Genomic DNA, 20,530 nt, shown 5'->3' with positions numbered 1-20,530 from the left:
CCTCAGCAAATCTGCACTCATTACGAGAGAGCTGGAAAGGGAGAGAAAATTAAAAGGCCACGTAGTGATCCAATAGATCTGAATCAAGGACCCAAATAGTGCAGCTTAACTGTAACCTATCAGTAAGAGAGCAATTGAGGCCCATTTATGGCCTCTAATGTGGACAGAGAAATCCACAGTTGTGGTAACGCCACCCTGAGGGAAGATGAGAGGCCCCGTTTACTTTGTTGCTATTAATTGTCACTTTTTTACCACTTTCTATTTTGTAAGAGTCAAAATTTTGGCACTGAAAAATAGGAGCAGGAGGACAGTAGGTTAGTCTAACAAGACTAACATCTATGCGGTGTATGCATGCAATAAAAATGGCGATTGGACATTGTTTTGGTTCAACAACTTTAAAATGGCCTGTAACCGAAGGGCTTTTGACAGTAGAGAGGCCAGGGCAACAGCCGGACTTGACACAGAGCCATGTAAACAACCCTTGGGACAGCTGGGCAAGGACTGAGTCCTGGTCCATAGTGGCTAGCCAGAGAGGCTGGAGTCAGCTTGACCTGAAAGCCCTGGTCTCACCCTCACAGAGACGTTGAAGATTTAAAAGACAGAGAGGAGGACCAGTAGAGGGTGAGAGGAGGGAGATTAAGGTCTTGAGCTAGTGGTCAAGCAGAACAGCAGTGCAGCAGGAAAAAAAATAAAATAAAAAGGGCTTTTGTGGACTTTGACTTTGGACTGCTCGGCCATCTGTCTGTGTAAACAAATCTAGAGTACACCACACATGTGGGCTTGTCCTTGAGCTGGAGTCAGAAGAGGATAAACGGCAAAAAATGTCTGATTCTGGGAACAGTTGTACAAGCAGCTTAAGGCCCTGGTTTAATAAGCACTGCATTGGATTCTCATGAACACAGAAAATAAATCAGACTGACAGCAGCTTCGATTAGGAACCTATTTTCATAGAGCAGCTCACCTCTGAGAGGGATTTCAGTGCTTTGACTGTAGTAGGAGGCAGCGCAGTAGGAGTACAGTAAATGTTTGCTGGAGCTGTGTGGCGACCAGCACGGGGTTCCTCTCACACATGTGCCCCCTCCCAGCTCCAGCACTGTGTCAGCTGAGCACCATACACTCCCCCACTTTGGTCCAGCCATAGTGCCTCTAGCCCCTAGACCCACACCTCTGTCACCTAACCTAGACCCATTCCACTCTCCCAGGGCCACCGCTCTTCACAATGAATCCTTTGTGAATCAGCACTAGTTCACATAATGTAGGATTGTCAGTCGCAACAGTCCACAGAGCAACTCCTCCCGTTAACCCTCAATAAGGAAATGACCGGGAGACAAGAGGCCCAAACAAATGTCCTTTTGTGGTCACAGCATGAAAATTATGAAGCCAGCATAAACTTATTCTTGTCTCTGAGGTTTCTTAGACAATAGTGGAAATACTCCATGGGAGTCGTTGAACAGAGTCCCAAAGGGAGGCTGGACAAATCAGGGAGAGATCCAATTTCTCCAGTCTAGCATGTGAATACTGAATCAGCAGCTGCAGGTAAAAATTTTAAGCTGTCATAACAATCTTTACATGAAAACTATGCAGTCGCATCATTTATAAACACTGTAAACTGTGGGATTAGATACATGCAAGGCTACTGTACTGGAAAATGTATGATTCATTTAATTCAGTTAATTTCCCAATTTTAGGATTTTGTTTTACTCACAGGCAATTCAGGTTTGGCTCAATTTTTAAAATTAACAGGTTATGAAAATAGACTCCCTTCTTAAACTGCTCATGTCATGCAAAAGCAAGAGACAGAAGCATTTTTTTACTTTGGATACTTCAGGTAGTACATTTTCATGTAGTATAATATGTGCATGTGTTAGGTTGGATACTAGAATTTCAAACTCGATACAGATACCCAGGAAAATACCATTGAAGATACCATGGGGGCAAAAAATTACAACTATAATATCAGACAATACTATTTCAAGATTTCGGATGTAGCACAAAAAGGAGGCAAAGAAATACCTACAAAGTGTAACTGTAGGGCGATATACACTTTACATATATGTATTCAGCTGCTCCCTAATATCCCAAGGGGTGACCACAGCCGGATGACTTTACACAGGATGTAATTCCTTATGCAACCTTCCTATTTATGCAGGCTTTGGACTAGCACTAGCTCACAAGATAGCACATAAGCTTGGGAGCCCCTGAGGCTGGGTTTGTGCCTATTGGATAATCACTAATAGTTAAAAGGCTAACATGTTTGTTGGCCAGGTTATCAAAGCGGTTTAGCACTTTCACAGAATGGTCTACTGAAATCTTGAAATTCCTCAAAATATTCTGTTCAGTTTTCTTATTGTTCAAACACTGCTCGTGTGTTCAGCTGCTAGTGGCTGGAGGGGTTGTGTGAAGACAGCTCTGTTCATATCAGTAGTGATGATAATTAATATTCAACACAACAGTAATGTTGAGTACTGATTAGTATCCAAGGAACAATTTGTTCTGATAACCTAACATTTAAGCTTATTTATGCAGGATGTGAACTTCAAACATGGCAAGTTGTCCACTTATTGGAAATGACTGCACCATTTGTGTGAACATTTGAAACTTGCCAAGCCTCCAAGCAAAGATAATATGAAACTTCTACCGTTATATGCCGGAGCACTAAATAATTCTACAACACAATCAATACCTCAAAATAATCGTCTGTTAGCTGGCACTGAAGAAAGTGCCAATGACACATCCTCCTACTAATGGCTGAAAATTGGTTGGTGGTCCTCCCTTTGTGCCCAGTTAATTTGGGAGTGTGAGATATGTGCAGATTTCCACAACTGACTTTGTGAGCAATACTAGTACAGCATCCAAGTAACTGTAGATAACTTCATCAGCGTGAAAGTGCTTACGCAGTCAAAAACAGCAAGTGAGGTTATTGAGGAAAACAATTAAAGACAACAGCAACTATTTCAAGTTGTACAGTCGGAAAGAACAGGGGGTGCTAATCATTAAAACCACTGACAATATCGCAGCCAGGATGCACTATTCTGCTCAGATGCTGTGTGGCAATATGGTGGTATTCATTAGAAACCACATCTGTTTATATAATGGTAATCAGGTGAGTTCCATACATATCTTTGTGCCTGGGCTTCCTTTGCTCACTGCAATTCTGCAGCTAAGCAAAACAGCCCATTCTCCCTTATGACACAGTGGGAGAAATATTTGCTTCTTTTGGCAGCTCACTGATGGTCCGCTTTCTTTTTTTCCATTGCGAAGCAAATTCTCGTCCTCTGCCATCAACATTTTTGGGTTCGATTGACTCGTTTCTGTTCGTGGAAAGCGAGAGGCCGTTTGAAAATGACTCACGAAGATTGTGAGGTAAATTGCATTATACTGTGTGAGTCACAAGTTGCAATACATTTTCCAATACATTCAGTCAAGTTCTCACAATCAGCATAATTGCAACTAAATATGCTGCCAAGGTTAGCTACGAACACCTGTCCGTTAATTAGAAACATCTGTTATTGGTTACTAGGTGCCACTCTGTCTGCCATCCTGTGTGGTGACAAATTCAAATGCTATGACTTCACTTCTTGAGTTACATTACTCGTCTTTAGACATGTACCAGCAGGCTTCTTTATTCTGCATCCAAAGCTATTCTAGTTTGATCATTTCAGACACTGGAGCCAAAAGAAAAGCCGATGAACTGGCGCCGTTTCATCCTGATTCACGTGCAAAAGCTTGAAATCAGGTCTCTTCAGGGTCCATCCTCTGCTTGCTACAAATAACAGCAATTATGCGATAAATTTTTCCATAGCAACTGAGAACAACAGGAGCAAACACACATTTTTTGATACCAGTAATCGAGCCAACAACCAGCTGCAGGGAAATATCCTCAGGTGCTATATGGATGGGAGTCACCTTTAGCTGTGCTGCAGAGGACCATCAAACCACCTCCTTCCCAAGCACATAATCATCATACAACAACAGATATACATTGTGATCAGGCTAGGAAATAGAGTTGAGAGATGTGTCACAGGCAACACTACAATCATCAAGTCCAACAGCCTCTCGGTTAGGTCATTTTACCTCCGTATTAAGACTGCTTTCAGCAGGCACAGTAACAGCCCCCTCTGTAACACTACTATATCCACTATAGGTCTGTACTCCAGCTAAACATATAGATGGATTAAAACAATAACAATAATCAAAATAAACCATGTGTTATAAAGTGCAGTCCTGTCAGGCATTCTCAGATACACCTCATCCCACTGGTATGCATTCTGGACTTTCAGACGGTAATGAAGCAACAGAGCTACAGCGGAGGCTGGAAGAACACAGCGCTAACACACAATATTATGTGAAAAAAAAAAATGAACAAGAGCAAAGGAAAAACCACAGCACACATTTCACACATATTTGTAGAAGATATTTCAGAGAGGGTTGTGGGTGGCAGCAGCGCTTCTCTTCTTATGGAGAGTGGTGAGAGAATGTGGGTGGTTTAATGCTGTTGTAGGAGGCCAGCAGCCGACAAATGCAGAGGCGGAGGAAGATGAGGGTGAGTAAGTGATGATGAAGACCTTTCTTTTTTTGCCGCTGCTTAGTACAGCAGGATTCTCTTCAAATGCAGGCTATGATTGCAATCGGTCAATCAAGTGCAGTAAACTACAACTATGTGAACCTGATCTCCGGCTGCCCGTTATGGTGGCAAGCCAACAATAGAATAATAAAAACACATGTAGTCACACAAAAGTCAAACAAGGCATTTACGGTAACGCAGTATCACTCAGCCAGGAGCTGTTGGTGTGACGCCTGTAATAATGACTGCCTTTTGCTGCTTTTTATTATGTAGAGTGTGAGAAATCTGTCAGCCTATGTTGAAGTGGTGACAGAGTTGATGGGCTGGCAGCAGAAACAGGTGCTACAGTCGAGTTGTGTCATGTTGCCTTGGCTGTAAGATCTAAAAAGTTGTTGTTAGGGTGTGTGTGTGTTTACCCACAGATAACACCTTTTCTTTTTCTCCCAATAATCTTTTTTTTTTTTTTTTGGCCTGTCCCGTTTGGCTCTTTTGCCATCAGAATTGTTGTCTAAAGGCAAAGAAAGATGCCCAACGGATTTACTTTACCAAACTGACCATCCCAGCCTTGCCGTAATGGTCCATTTGATTCACCTTTTATTGTTTATTTTATTTTCACTTACTGAATACGGGACAGACTTGACTGGGGGAAAGAAGGGGAGAAAGAAAGAGGGAAAGAGAAACAGCTGAGAAGAGGGACGGGGGAGAAGGGCAAAAGACAAAAACCAACAGAACGGGCAGAGAAAAAAAAAATGCATATATCAATCACCTGGATCACCTGCTGAGAAAGAAAAAAGAAAGCAAGCAGAAGAGAACAAGAGTAATAGAATAAACAACATCACAATGATATATGGGAATATGACAGTAAATACTAAATGTTAAACATTATTGTGCAGCACATAAGATCAACAGAACACAGTGTGCTTTGAGGTAGGAGCCAAAAAGGGTGTAGTTTGTGGGTGTGATCACCCGTGTGTACACCTGTGAGCATGGACGCGCTTGTTTTTTGTTTTTTAAAAGGTTCCTTCATGTAATAATCTGCTAGAGGGTGTGGGGGGGCCACAGCCCCGTCCTCCAGGGCGTGAAGCAGGTGTGGAGGAGATCAAAACTCCAGACATCCAGAGGCCCCCAGAACACAAGAGACCAAGGAAGACCAACAGAGGGGCAGCTGCGCCACTGTCCCGGAAAGAGCTGAGGAGAGTCCCAGATGAGGGCTCACTCAGCAGCCGCGGAGCAGAAGCCAGGGGGAGTTGCAGTGACGCGCCCGTGAGCTCCGCCGGCAGCCAGCTGCGCCTGAGTGACCGAGCCCCAGGCCGAGAGGCCGGGGGCACCCCACCTCCGAAGTGGCCCGAGCGAGCCCCAGGCTCCAGGCCCCGATAAGCGGCCGCCAAGGAGTGAGCCGGTGTGTACCTGGACGCCCATCCCCGGACACAAAGAACCACCAACGCACCGATGTCTGAGGGGGTCCGCCACTGGCAGGGGAAGTGGTGGTGGGGGGAGATAGGCCTCCAAACCTTGGAGGGCGCCACCTCTCTGGGGACATCTCAGATGTCCCCAGAGAGGTGGCGCCTGACACCCAACCTGACATATAGACACAGACATACAGGCACACACAGATACAAACATCCATTCCCACCCTCATGCTCTCATATGCACTTATCCCAATAATCTTTGTGAAAGCTGCCCCTTTCTTCTCTGAATCATCTCAGTGTCAAAAATCATTATTTAATAATTTCTCATCTGCTCCTTGCCGTCTTCACTCCTTCTCCTGACTTATGAATGGAGCCTGTTATGTCTACTCACTGCTTATCTGTTCAGTTTATACCCTTCACTTGAGGTTGTAGAGACGGTGCCAAATAATTACCCTATGTGTGAAGGGACTGCATTGGTTTCTACGATACCAATCTCTAACCGAGAAGGGCTTTCTCTGCCAAGTCCACTGTCTCATGTCATACCTTCAATGAAAGTGATCCAACTTTATAACAAAATCTCCACCAAATTTTATTAAATTTGACTTTGCACCTTTTGCATACTCCCACTGACATTGAGACAAAATCATCTAAAAGATACCTCTGTTTGTCTGAGTAATAGGATGACAAACAAAGAATGCAAAGACTGTAAAGAAGCTTTTTTTGTTGTGCCACATGCTCCTGTCAGCAAAGTGGATCACAGAGACAGGAAACTGACCTTATGTAAAATCTTGGGTGGCTGGGAGCTGAATGCACAAATGCATGTCACATCAGTGCCGCAGTTAGATCCTAAAACACATTCATCAAGCAGTCCACCAGCCTAAATTCATTCCAACAGCTACTCTCCCAAATGAATGCTGGAAGCCCAGCGCATTAAGACTGTTTTGCAACACTGCTATTATCCATTGTTAGTCTTAAATGTTAATGATCTTAATCACTAACTTCTAGCACAGTAAACCCTAAAGCCACAGTTCTGTGGTCAGCTTTTGGCTCCAATGCAAAAACACAGCACTTGTTATAAGATTACAAGTTGCCTCCAAACACAACTGTCTGAAATGCTGCTGCACGCCATTCAGTGCACTGACACAGCACTTTGGAAAGTAGGCCAAAGTGAAAAGGTACCCGTTCTATGCTTGGTCTTCTGATGCTGTTGCAGTCTATAATAAAAACTTCTATAGTCACAGAAAAGGTTCATAAATACAAATAACTCAATTAAACAGCTAGTTTCTGCACCTTAGTCAGCTCTATGAAGAAATTACAGAAGACATGCAGGGAGATACCAAATAATTCTTCAGTCCAGTCGAGGCAGAATTTGCCCATCAAGCCAAAAGGAATGGAAGGGAAAATGGAGGAGGCACAGGAAAATGTTTCTTCACTTAATTAAGTTAATACATCAACTGTGGAGCTAGCTTTTTTTCCCTACAAGGATGAAAAGCAGCGTAATCAAAACAGCAGTGACAACAATTTCAAGCAACGAAGCGAGGATTCATCAGGTAACAAAACTTTCCAGATTTCTTTATGCGTTCTAGGACCAGACACCATTAAAACTAAAGCACCATCTGGTCATTGTGACAGGCCAAAACAGTCAGCCATAATTTTAAAAAAAAAAATTTAAAAAAACAAACAAACAAAAAAATAAAATAAAAAACTGCTCACTGATGATGAAGGCAACATGTTTTTTCCACAAAGCTATAAGTACTGTATTACAAGAACTTTTTAAAAATTGCATCCATGAGTCATTTTTGATAGCTAAAGTTACAAAGAAGGTGTGTGCTTGTTGCCTTAAAGCTGAGAGAAAGCACAGAAGAGAGAGGACCACACTGAGGGTGCAATCGCTGGAAGCAAGCCAGAACACGGCTGTTGGAAAAGGGAATTTTGGGCCAGCTCCTGAGGAAGCTGGAGCAGGTTATTAAAGAGAGAGTCGCTCACCCAACAACAATTAGCAGCAAGCCAAAATCTTCAACTCCACGTAATGTAGGTTTTATAAGCTTGAGCTACTCATTAAAAGAGGCCCACATAAGTAAAAACTTCTACTGGGAGACATTTTCACCTGTATATCAAACATACTTGAAGCTGAAAGTGTGCACCATCACATATGAATCCTATTCTTATCCTGTAATTGTAAGCAGTGACCAGACGCAGCTCTGAGGCTGCACTTTTTAAAGATACCTTTGCTGCAAAGCCCTGACATTAACAGGTGACAGGATTGCTGGGTCACCATGTTGAGGCAAAAGGTCAAAGGTCACCTAATACAGCTGCACCTGTCATGTCTCTGAAAGACATTCAACTGCAGCTGTGGCCACTACAGGCTATCCCAAGGCAATGGCTTCAAATCTAAGGCTAGCCTACAACTGAACTTCCAACTGAGGTGCTAACCAAATCAAAAATTACAGTTACAGGAGGTTTATTTTAAAACGTGTGTCCAAAATGTATCTAGCCCAAAAAAAGTAATCTAAATATATTGGGAAGCATTTTTTGGTTTGGTTTTAAATGTATGTTTTTTACTTTCACTTTGCCTGCCAGTGTCCCTGCGCCACCACCACTGAACATGCAGACCTTCCCACTGTTTTATTAGCACCCGTCTTGGAGCTAGCTAACCTCTCACCCTGATACTTTAAATGAAATCTTTTGTCAGTGTCCTGGTCTGGTGTTTAGAACAAACTGAGCGAGCAGTCTGCCAGGCCCCGTTTGGCTTTATAGAGCAGGGAGGGGTTTAGGGGGGGAAAAGAAGTTACACAATACTGGTGGTTGCTCTCCCCCAGCACAAACAGTTTATTTGCCAGACAGAGCTGGAATGGAAGAGAGAGATACAAGACAGTGGCAGGATAAGTGAGCGGTAAAAGGACGGGAAAGTAAATTGGACTGAGTAATGTATAAGTGAAGTTCTTGTTTAGCCAAATCCTCCAGGAATAAGCCTTTTTCTGGTTAATGAATGGCTGGAAATCATTAAAAAGTACAAGAGAGTGACTGAGGGAGGGTTGAAACGAAGGATGGTAAAAGGATATTCTGAAAACTTTTCACCACGGCACAGTACTCGTCCACAGTCAACCAGAATTCAACTAAACCTCCTTCACATTCGCCAAGAGAAATATGACACAAGAAAGAAAGTGCAAAGTCACAGTCAGCTAAAGTCCCACATAAACACAAAATGGAGACCTGGCACACTTTTAATGATCCTGTCAACAGTCTCTCTCTCACTCACTCACACACTCACACACACACACACACACACACACACACACACACACACACACACACACACACAGAACGCCAATATAATCACTATGGTATGCCCTGAACTCGAAGTTCAGGTCGCTGCCATGGTAAGCGAGGTTCTAAATCAGTATTCGAACACCATCATTGCTGTTGATGCCCAAAATCCCACACAGTCCATGAAATAACAAACAGTAGTCCAACACCCTGCATAACCTTAATTATTATAATCTATTCTCACACAAAGGCATTTAACCGTGAATACCATGCGATGCACTAAGGTTACCAGTACCAATATGGACACAGTGGCACAAAATGTGTTCACAACTACAACAGCAAAGTGTCTTTAAAAAAAACCCAAAAAAACAAAAAGTGTTTCACTTCAGAATTTGCAAAGATAAAAGTATGTGTTTGCTACTTTACATAATAGCTTACACATAACCTACCCCTCTAGCAATTGTGAAGGGGATGTGAGTGACATATATTTTGGCATAATTGTAAGTCCATCTTTTGTCGCTACAGTAATTTCAGCGCCATTATTTGCAGGCATATTAAACCATCTGGCTGTGGAACACACAATCACTATGAACAAAGGGAAGCTAGTGAGAAGATATGAAAATATAAAACTTTAAATTACATTTTATATTTAAGAGAAAACAACTAATATTAGTCAATGAAACAACTAAACACAAATAAAAGTAACTGATAGCATCTCACAGATAGGCTAAGCCCACGAGTTTAATATTTAGAGGACAGACTTGGTCCTGAGCCAGTTACAGGATACTGCTGACTGAAGAAAAGGAAATGTCTCAGAGTATTTATATCCGCCATATCCAGAACAATGTGGTCACTAAGACAGAGACAAAAACTAAGGAGCAAAGATAAGAATACAGATGGAGAAATTCAGGCCAAAAGCATAACACAGAGCAAGACTGGTAATATATTAACTGAATATGCAGCCTAGCCCATCTTTCCTAAGACCCTTCACCGTGTTTAGTTTAGTTGAGTCATACTCTCTTGGTAATAGCAAACTTGCATGTCAGCACTTAGTTGGAGAGTGCTCATGCATCTTTTCGTATCTTTACTGAACACACTGAGCAATCACAACACAGGCTGGAATAAGCAAGCGAGTCAGGTGTTCTACGAGGTTGGAAGACTGGGTCATAGATTAAAGCCTCCCTAAAGAAACCAGTGTGGTTACTGACAGTCTTCTGTTGTGAGTCATGCCTTAATCACCACTGTTTTCACTCGATGTTCATAGAAGCATTTCAGAGTTGTGAAGTGAAGAAGTGACAAAAAGATTTTAAACAATAGGACCCATTGTCTTCAAATGACAAAAACATATTTTCACGCACAACACTTCTGCGATTATCTCCCATGGACAGAGAGACAAAGGTGGAGAGAACGAGTGAGCTACAAACATATATCAAAGCCAGCATATTGCTGAATCTATGCTGTGAGGTATGAAGGCATTTCTGAAGGCCCAAAAAAGATGGTTCAGCCTGATCGAGGCAAGGTGGACCTACTGAAGTGGCCAATAGGTACATAGAGATATTCAAGAAAGAAATACTCTATCCACATCAACTAGATGTGGTACTCGAGTGTGTGTGTGTGTTCACTTGGATTAACTGCCTTTAATGAGCTGAAACTAACTGGATCTTAGAGAGCGAGAGCAAGAGAGAGAGGCTGACATGCATCACGCTTGTTTAGTCAATAAGAGACATCAACAGAAAAAAAAAAAGTTGTGTCTTAGGTCATAAAGCTACAAATGACAAATCACTGTTGTCTTAGGATGATGATGCTTCTACAGAACAATGTTTTCATGGAAAAACAGTACTTTGAACCAGAGCACAGGAGTGGTGTGTTATTTAAAAACCCCATGCTCTCATTAACACACTTATTCACATAGCACTTTGTGCTTGTGAGCTGGCCTGAAGCATGACCTTACTTCATCATGCTGGCTATCGTCAGGCGAAATCATTCACAAAGACAGTGCTGCACTAAAAACTTTGTCTCCCAGCATTTGCATGGAAGTTTGCAAACACTCACCACTTCCCAGGTGTACTGAAACCTAGCATCACTTACAGGACTCCAAACCTGTGTGTCTGGGGCCTTAGGAATCAGTTTCACGCACAGCCAACCAGTCGCGAGAACAAAAATTGTACCTTAATGACTGGTGGTTGCTATGCGACCACCAACCAGCCTTCAGACCTGTGTGACTGTTTTTATTGTAAGCTAGCTGTTGAGCCTGTTGTTTGTGTTTTAATGACTTTAGCATATACTCATCCAATTCCATCATCAAGCTATGAAATTTCAAATCAGGCAGGCCTGTGTTGTCATTTTTGGTTGGTTGTGCCAGAGCAACAATGCTTACCGAAGTTGGCCCTCTTACTGTAGTGAAACTTTATCAGCCAACAAGTCAGAGCAATGATAAGATCTTCAGTGCAAAATTGGGAATTTAACTAGGACACAACAGGGACAAAAAAGAAAAAATCCCCACAAAGTCCCCATTTCTGCACACAGAAACAAAAACAAGGGAATTCTTGTTATAAATGTACCACACTGGGTGAAAGCTTTATGACTGGGGGTTGCTATTCAGCTGAATGTCAGTTACAGTGCTGCAGATCCTGATTATTACAAGCTGTATGAATTGCTCTTCCCATGGTTTTGTGGCTTTGTGCACTGGGTATAGTGACCCAACTGTAATCCATTACTGTTTACATTCCAGCAGATCAGTTCCTACTGGAACCATGGGGAAGGAAGGGCAGGGGTTAAATAAGACTCTCACGCACCATATCTCTACAAAACCAACATATGCCTAACCCAGAAACCATATTCAGTGCTCTAATATGGAGAGATTATACCACTTCTATCCACCAGAGCTGCAACGAACGTTTATTCTTGTCCCTTTGTGCTATAACGCAAACAAATGTACTTCATGTGGTTCACACTTCTTTCTCCACTCATTTTCTCATCGCTTGCTGTGAGTGGAAGACTAGAGCACCTCTAAGTATTCCTAATTTGATGGGGTGGGGTGGTAAAACTCTACTTATTCCCCCACATAGAGTGGCCTGGAGGCAAGAAACACAGCTCAAAAGCCGTGCCCACTCATCCATCCCCGAGCTCTCACCCCAAACAGACACTCACTGCGAAACGTTTAGATTCATGTTTCTCAGGTGCAAAAAAAGAGAGAATTTACGCATGTTTCAGCATGTGAAAAGGTTTTACAAGGCTTGAAGGCAAATACAGGCCGGGGCTCTATGGGTTCATGTCAGAGATTAAGCAGAGATGCAGCCGGACCTGTGCGTATCTCAAGTTAAAAGAATGCACAAATGTGTGGGAAATGGAAGGAAGTTTGTCTAAAAGAAAAAAGAAAAAAGAAAAAAAAAAAAAAAACCTCTCAGTTCTTGGACAAAGCTATGGGGCAGAAGTCCACTATTTGAATTCCAGTAAACACAGCAAATTAATCGAGCCAAGATGAAATGTGAATGACTTAAACAGCTAAAACATCATGAGAACATCATGTTCTCGTTGAATACGGCTGCGATACAGACTGCAGTCAATACAGTCTAAAGGCAAACGCAATCCAAGTGTATCTGAAAGGGTCTTTTGTGTACTGCAACTCAATAGGGAGCCTCACTTCATTCGCAGGTATACTGTGCTTGTTCAGCCTGGGATAAAATACATTAAGCGAACAGCGTGATAACACAACCTGCACTGTGTTCCCGCAAAGGTCTCGAAATACAATGAAGAAATACTGCACACAAACCACCCTCAACGTTAATAAGAGATTAGCAATGCACAAGCCTGATGATTCAGTGTGACCTCAGACACCACAACACAAGAGTGATAAATTCCCAAAGAGGAAAGTTTAGATCACATAATGAAGAGCATGTTTCAGTTAGAATAGGTTATCTATCGGTCAAAGGACGTTCACTGGGTGCGAGGTGATGTGTAGGGCATTTGACTGCACAGTGAAGGTTATTAGAGTATGGGTGTTGATCTTTCTGACTCTCGCTGTCATTAAAGCAGCTTTCCTGACAGTTTTTCTCATCTACATATCTGCCCTCACTCTGACGTGATAATGGATCTGGTGTGAGAGGCTGTTTCTCTCACCACACTTGGACAACTTCAACACACAATTATGTAATTTGTCTTATTTGTTTTTATGTTTAACTCAAACTTATCGTAAAACCCACCTTCTGCATCTGTTCTCTGCAAACAAGGAACACTTTAATAAAGAGCTTACTCAGAACTTGCAACACCTGTTCCAGACGTGTCCTCTGCTCTCTAGTACCCTCTTTCACACACACACACACACACACACACACACACACACACACACTCTTCAATTCAGCCTTGCACATTTGTTCTGATGCTGTATCTGATGTTTTTGTCCACAGCCACAGCAGAAAGGCTTGCTCGACAGAGCCTAGAGACAACTTCAGCGCTCAAATCCGTGCTTTGCTTCCAGTCTGTTCTGTCCTATATCAGTCAGGTCAGAGACCTCTAGAGCTCTCAACAAAACTGAGAATCTGCCCCATGCATCAAATACCATGGTAAACTGCCGGTGGACAAAAGGGACAAATCGTGTTGCCTCAGCAACGCTGCCTGGACAAAACTGTGTTAGTCTGCTTTTAGAACAATCCAGCTGGTGCATTCAGCAAATACTGGGGACTGAACTGCAAGTGAGCTTGCTAAATAATTATGTCTTCTCTCCATATTTGCAAATACCAAATAAAACAACACGTATTCTGTGAACTAGTGGCACATTTTCAGCTATTCACACTCAAACAGCAACAGTAAACAGTTCTCTTTATCACAGTTCTCTTTATCGTTTTTACTGCAGCTACATTTTACCCCTCTCTTTACCACTTGTCTTGTGCACATAACAGCTCTCCAGAGCCACTGCTGCTCTTAGCAGAAAATCGTGGCAGTGGTGTGTCATGTTAGCTGTTCACTGTAGGTGGGCAACCCCAAATCAATGACTTCAAGTACTGTGCTCCCTCCCAGGTTTTTGCTAGTCCATTCCTTTCCCACAGAGCCATGCCACATCCTGCAGGTTGGAACCTCAACCCATCTGGGTTTGGTTAAGCCAAGACAGAAGAGCCATAAAAAAAAAAACCAGGCTAAGAGCAAAACAGAGGGGAACCTCCTCATTTACAATCATAACGAGTGCTCCCAAAATTGGGTTTTGATGTGGTTTAGAGGAACGTTATACTGGCGAAAGCTGGCAAACTTTAAAAATCAATTTAGTTCATCTGATCTTAATGTTGACCAATGTTTGCCATACAGACTACAATAAATCAAGAATTTTTTGCGACATATTTTACCATTTTTCCCCCTCTTTAACATTTATGGACATCCTCTAGCTCTTACACTCAACAAAAATATAAACGCAACACCTTTGTTACTGCTCCCATTCCCCATGGGATGGACGTAGAGACCTAAAATTCATTCCAGATACACAATATAACCATCCCTCCCAAACAGTGGTCACAAATCAGTCCAAATGTGTGGTAGTGGGCACATCTGCTATATTGAGATAATCCATCCCACCTCACAGGTGTGCCACATCAGGATGCTGATCTGACATCATGAGTAGTGCACAGGTGTACCTCAGACTGCCCACAACAAAAGGCCACCCTGGAATGTGCAGTTTTTTGCGCTATTGGGGGTCTGGGGACCCAGAACCGGTCAGTATCTGGTGTGACCACCATTTGCCTCATGCAGTGCAACACATCGTCGCATGGAGTCTATCAGATTGTCAATTGTGGCCTGTGGAATGTTGGTCCACTCCACTTCAATGGCTGTGCGAGGTTGTTGGATATTCGTGGAAACTGGTACACGCTGTCGTATACGCCGGTCAAGCACATCCCGAACATGCTCAATGGGTGACATGTCCGGTGAGTATGCTGGCCATGCAAGAACTGGGACATTCTCAGCTGCCATCTGCCCTGAACAATGTGAACCATGATTCATCCGTGAAGCGCACACCTCTCCAACGTGCCAGACGCCATCGAATGTGAGCATTTGCCCACACAAGTCTGTTACGGCGACGAGCTGGAGTCAGGTCAAGACCCCGATGAGGACGACGGGCATGCAGTTGAGCGTCCCTGAGACGGTTTCTGACAGTTTGTGCAGAAATTGTTTGGTTGTGCAAACCAATTGTTCCAGCAGCTGTCTGGGTGGCTGGTCTCAGACGATCTTGGAGGTGAACCTGCTGGATGTGGAGGTCCTGGGCTGGTGTGGTTACACGAGGTCTGCGGTTGTGAGGCCGGTTGGATGTGCTGCCATATTCTCTGAAACGCCTGTGGAGACGGCTTATGGTTGAGAAATGAACATTCAATGCACGGGCGACAGATCTGGTTGACATTCCTGCTGTCAGCATGCCAATTGCACGCTCCCTCATTGCTTGTGGCATCTGGGGCATTTTGCTGTGAGACAAAACTGCACATTCCAGGGTGGCCTTTTGTTGTGGGCAGTCTGAGGTACACCTGTGCACTACTCATGATGTCAGATCAGCATCCTGATGTGGCACACCTGTGAGGTGGGATGGATTATCTCAATATAGCAGATGTGCCCACTACCACACATTTGGGCTGATTTGTGACCACTGTTTGGGAGGGATGGTTATATTGTGTATCTGGAATGAATTTTAGGTCTCTACGTCCATCCCATGGGGAATGGGAGCAGTAACAAAGGTGTTGCGTTTATATTTTTGTTGAGTGTATTTTGAAAATTCAGTCACTGTTAAACAGCTAGTCCCAACTTACCCTGTGTTTTGTTACCATACTAGCTTTCTGATCTGTTCAAGCAGTCCTGATATCATTCAGCTGCTCTGAGCATGTGAATGAAGACCTGACTGGAAACAAAGCAGAATACCAATTTGTTATCTGTTGTCATAAAGTATGTAAATGATTAATATGTTTAAATGTAGGTTCGCCTCCTATCACACATGCACATTTGCAAATGGATGGATGCAACGCCCTTACTACTGCTATAAATACAATCTAATCTTTGGAAAGTAATGATTATTGTGGCTCCTTGATGTGTTCCATGCCAAATATTTAATTTTTTCTAATCTCAATACTAATCGAATTGAAAACAGCCTAATAACAATGTCAGATATGTACACCATTTAGCCAAGTTTGTGCAGCTCTTTATTCAACTGAAAACAATTATTCTAATTAGCCTCGTGTGACAAGCGAGGCTCTATATTTAGTGGCACTTGATATTTCAAGCTCCAGACCCTTATTGTCCCTATACTTTTGATCCTCCACTCAGAAGAGGGATGAAAACACAAAGAGTGACATCCAGAGAGAACACTGAACGGAGGGAGGACATCCGCCACTTCACTTGTCTCTTCCTCATCATCTATGTTTCTTTCCATGTCATCCTCCTCCTCCATTCAGTGCCTCACAAACGAGCCTCAATATGAAGAGCACTTTAGGGCCACTGCAGGATTTAAAAGCTATGTTCAGACAGATTTTGTTAGCCAGTGGTTTTATTTTATTCCAGTAAAAACAGTGGAAATAGACATAATTTAAGGTTGCTCACGTGCTGTCGTGTGCATGTATCTCAAGAGTTGTCAACTATATTGTACATGATATATCGCTGTACCTAGGGGGGGGGGGGGGGGGGGGGAATAGTATAGTAGTTCCTGAGGGTTGGTGGCTGGGTAAAAATGTGTGCACAAATCTTCTAGTGATTCCTTTGGCTGCTAGCAGATTGCCTGCAGTTTTTCACGTTTGTCTGCAAATACTTGCTAACTACTAGCTGAGTGGTAGTTAAACTTGAAAAAGTGTGAGAAGAAGCTTCGCTTTAGCCAAATGTTTTTTTGTTTTTTTAAATTGGTGCAACTCTTACTTTCAAGGAAAACCAGTCCGTCAATGCCAGTCAACCTACAACCCAGCATTAAGCTAGCAATTGTCATGTGTCTGCAAGACTTCAACTGTGAGAATGCAATAACTGTAAAAGGACTTAATATGAGGAGAAAAAAAAAAAGAATGCCACACTGCACCCCAGCACCTGTTCCCTTTATTACATCAAACCTCACACTAGCTTTTCTACTAAAATACCACAATGTGAAAGGGTCAAAGTCAATAAAACAAATACCGTTTCATCTACTTCTGCTTTCACCTCATTTCAAAACACATCCTACGCTTAAAAAAGGCTGTTGAACACTGCTTGGGTCAATCAATATTCAGCATGCCTACATCTTACAGTGCCAATAAAACCGACAAACTAGATTCCTGAACCAAGTCGACTACAAAACTCAAGCTCAGACAGAAAGTCTACATACTAATTTTATAATTACTACATAGATTTTAGTCTACTGACTAAATATAACTCGGTGATTTAATATGTCAGTCAATAAGTGGTTTTTCCAGTCTTTCCTTTAAGAACAGGAAGTAACCACGGGACACCTGCACATCAAGTGCACAGTGTAGTAACCACCTAAATAAACACACAAAGCTAGGTACATAACTTTGAATGTCAACACCACACGCTCATTCCTTTTCACACTACTGTATAAGCAGGCTTAGTGTTTAGCACGTTCACTAAATACGTGGTTGTATGGAACAAAGGACTAGTGCTAACCATGTGTAGGCTGCCTCATCAATCTCACATTTTCAGCACTTGCATCAAAGTTTTTCTTTGGTTTTAAAACAACTAATTTTGCACAGAAATCATGTAACTAGCATTTCTTGTCAGATAAACTAAACTTGCAACTAACAATGAAAAAAATGATCACACTTTATTATCATCTTACAATAAATACAACTTTATTACAGTAACAATTGCCACTGTAAATTATTAAATAGTAGCCAAAGCCTCTGGTTTAACTCAAGTGAAAAGAGAGCAGTCCTTTGATGTGAAGCAGGAAAAAGAAAGAAGTGAAAGTTTTAACGTCTGTTCCCCTTATGCGTCAAACTGCTGATGGAGTTGTTTGTTTTCAGAAGTCAAAGAGAGGGGAAAAAACTTCCCTTTTATTTATATGCTGAAAATTTTCAATGTCATAGTAGCAGCAATGAGGTGAACAAGGCTGTGTAAATGAGCAGATCATGGTGCATTATAACACAGATACACTGAACAGTATGCTGCTGTTTGTTTGAACCATGCTTTGGTTGTTTAGACTGTGCCACCAGCTATTAACGGTCACAGACAAGCTTCAGAATATGAACAAAACAGGCAACAAAATAATCATCAGCTGACAGGAAGGAAGCTCACCATTTCATCCAGAGCATAGCGAAGTAAGCCGTGCTCGTAGAGGATAAAGAACCTCCTCTGCCATTTCTGTAACAAGACAAAAAAAAACAACAACAAACAAATCTGTCATTACGGACATGATCACACAAAAGATATCAAACCATAGTCATTTTATATATATATAATAAAAAAAAATTTAAAAAAAGAAGCCTCACAAGAAGTTGTGCCAGTATTTATCATATCAATCATTACACATTTTATAACTCTGGGCATGAGAGTCAAACACAGACTTGTGGAAGGCCAATAAATTTCTAAAGCCTGAGATTATTTTGCTGGATCTAGAAACTCCAGTGAAAAGCTTGAACACACACCTTGGGGTATAAAGACCGCACGCACGCGCGCGTGCACACACACACACACACACACACACACACACACACACACACACACACACACACACACACACACACACGTACACGGAAGTGCAATCAAGTTTTTGGAAACAGTTGCTATACAGCAGTAAGCAAGTAATGCTGGCACACTTTCCTCTTACGGGACATCACAAGGCTTTCAAGCTGTGACAAGCTGGACAACATTTTTATCAGCATGCATCAGCTGCATTCGGTCATTAAGATTTCAGATAGTTGTAAAGAAAAGGAAAACAATTTGAGGAAAGAAGGCCTTCATATATAAAGTGCAGGTGTTATCACAACAAGAGCTAAGTGGATACAGACGTTCATAAGAGAAGACGAGATTACACTGCTGATTAAACTGTAGGATATATATGGAAAGGCATGCAACTGTGAAGCGCAGTATCATTATGTACCAGGTTAGCTGAGAGGGGGGGGGGGGGGGGGGGGTAAGTCTTGGTTTGAATGGGAATCCTGTCAGTTACAATAATACAATTTCCACTGATATTCATCCTCATTGTCTTGATCAGTTCTCTTCCACTGCCCTCATATCTTAATGTACCGCTTAGTCTCAGTGTTAAATTTCCTGGGCTCCTATTCTAACAGGGCCTGGTGCATGAAATATTGAGAGCTGCTCTCTAACCTAAAAGGCCACTGGAAGGTCTCAATAGGGGGGCCGAGAAGCCTCACAGGCAATGTTAAAGGGACATTGCAGTCCACAGATGCTTTTTAAAATAAACCAAACCAAACCAAACCAAACACGATATATTACAGGCTACAGAGGCTGATTATAGAATTCCAGCCTCACTGTCACAAAACAGAGCCAGACCCCTCCACAACCTGTTAAACTAAAGTGACCCTAAAACGTGACTCACCTGAGACATCAGCGGTTTTCTGTTTCTCTGTTATTTGTTTCAGTGTAAACCTGACAAATGTGCTCACGTCAGCACTACGTACAAGCCAGCAATTATACCCCCGCAGTGAAACGCTGACTGGGAGAATAGGCAGAACGCATCACTGATGATGTCAAAGCAGCGGCAGACTGTTGATAGTAGATCCAGAGGTGCTTTTCCCAAAACTCATATGGAAGTCATCAGCGAGGCTGTGAGAACTGAGACCTTTCTTCTCCTCCCCCACATTCTCCGCAGTCCTCTTTTTGGGATGCACCACCACAGCATATAATCTGGCAGCTGATAAACGACGGCTCCGATTACACGATACTGCAGTGGTAAGAGTTATTAAATGAAGTCAATATTAGGCTCATTATTTCCTAACAATGAGGCTTCACTGACAGAGGACCAAGATTCCCATAAGAATCTGCTGATTTCATGAAGTAGCCACTGAAGCCACAACAACAAGAGCTCTTGTTTATCAAATGAGTGCCAGAATGGATAAAGGAAATTAAAGGGAGGAGTAGCCACACTAGCACTCTGAGCTGGTAAAACAAACTTAGCTTAGAACTTTGGTGGTAAACAACATAGCTTTGCCTAGCTAAATGGGGTGGGGGGTCTACAACTGTAAGCTTAGAACCAAAACAAAAATCATCACAGACAAGAAAAATGGATAATGGCTATGCTGGGATTTCCGCCAGTGGATGATGGTCGGGGTACACCCTGGTAACTAGACAGCCATCTGCACTCTCAATCCCTCCTTTGGGCAATTTA

The 20,530-nt window shown here is 42.5% G+C and overlaps 1 protein-coding gene across 3 annotated transcripts in view; it reads right to left on the bottom strand.

The window, feature by feature from the left end:
* mpripa (myosin phosphatase Rho interacting protein a) overlaps positions 1 to 20,530 on the bottom strand; it is a 71,744-nt gene that overhangs the window by 47,385 nt on the left and 3,829 nt on the right. For all 3 annotated transcript variants that reach the window (XM_085416160.1, XM_085416163.1, XM_085416161.1), the window contains exon 3: positions 18,478 to 18,543. In XM_085416160.1, the coding sequence (XP_085272286.1) occupies positions 18,478 to 18,543 (66 nt within the window). The remainder of the gene's footprint in view (positions 1 to 18,477; positions 18,544 to 20,530) is intronic.

This window comes from Rhamphochromis longiceps, linkage group LG8 (assembly GCF_057381845.1).
Source record: "Rhamphochromis longiceps isolate RC_006_pf linkage group LG8, R_longiceps_female_GT1.1, whole genome shotgun sequence".
NCBI classification, from domain to species: domain Eukaryota; kingdom Metazoa; phylum Chordata; class Actinopteri; order Cichliformes; family Cichlidae; genus Rhamphochromis; species Rhamphochromis longiceps.
The sequence above is the reverse complement of the archived record's forward strand: the minus strand, read 5'-3'. Positions and strand labels throughout refer to the sequence as shown.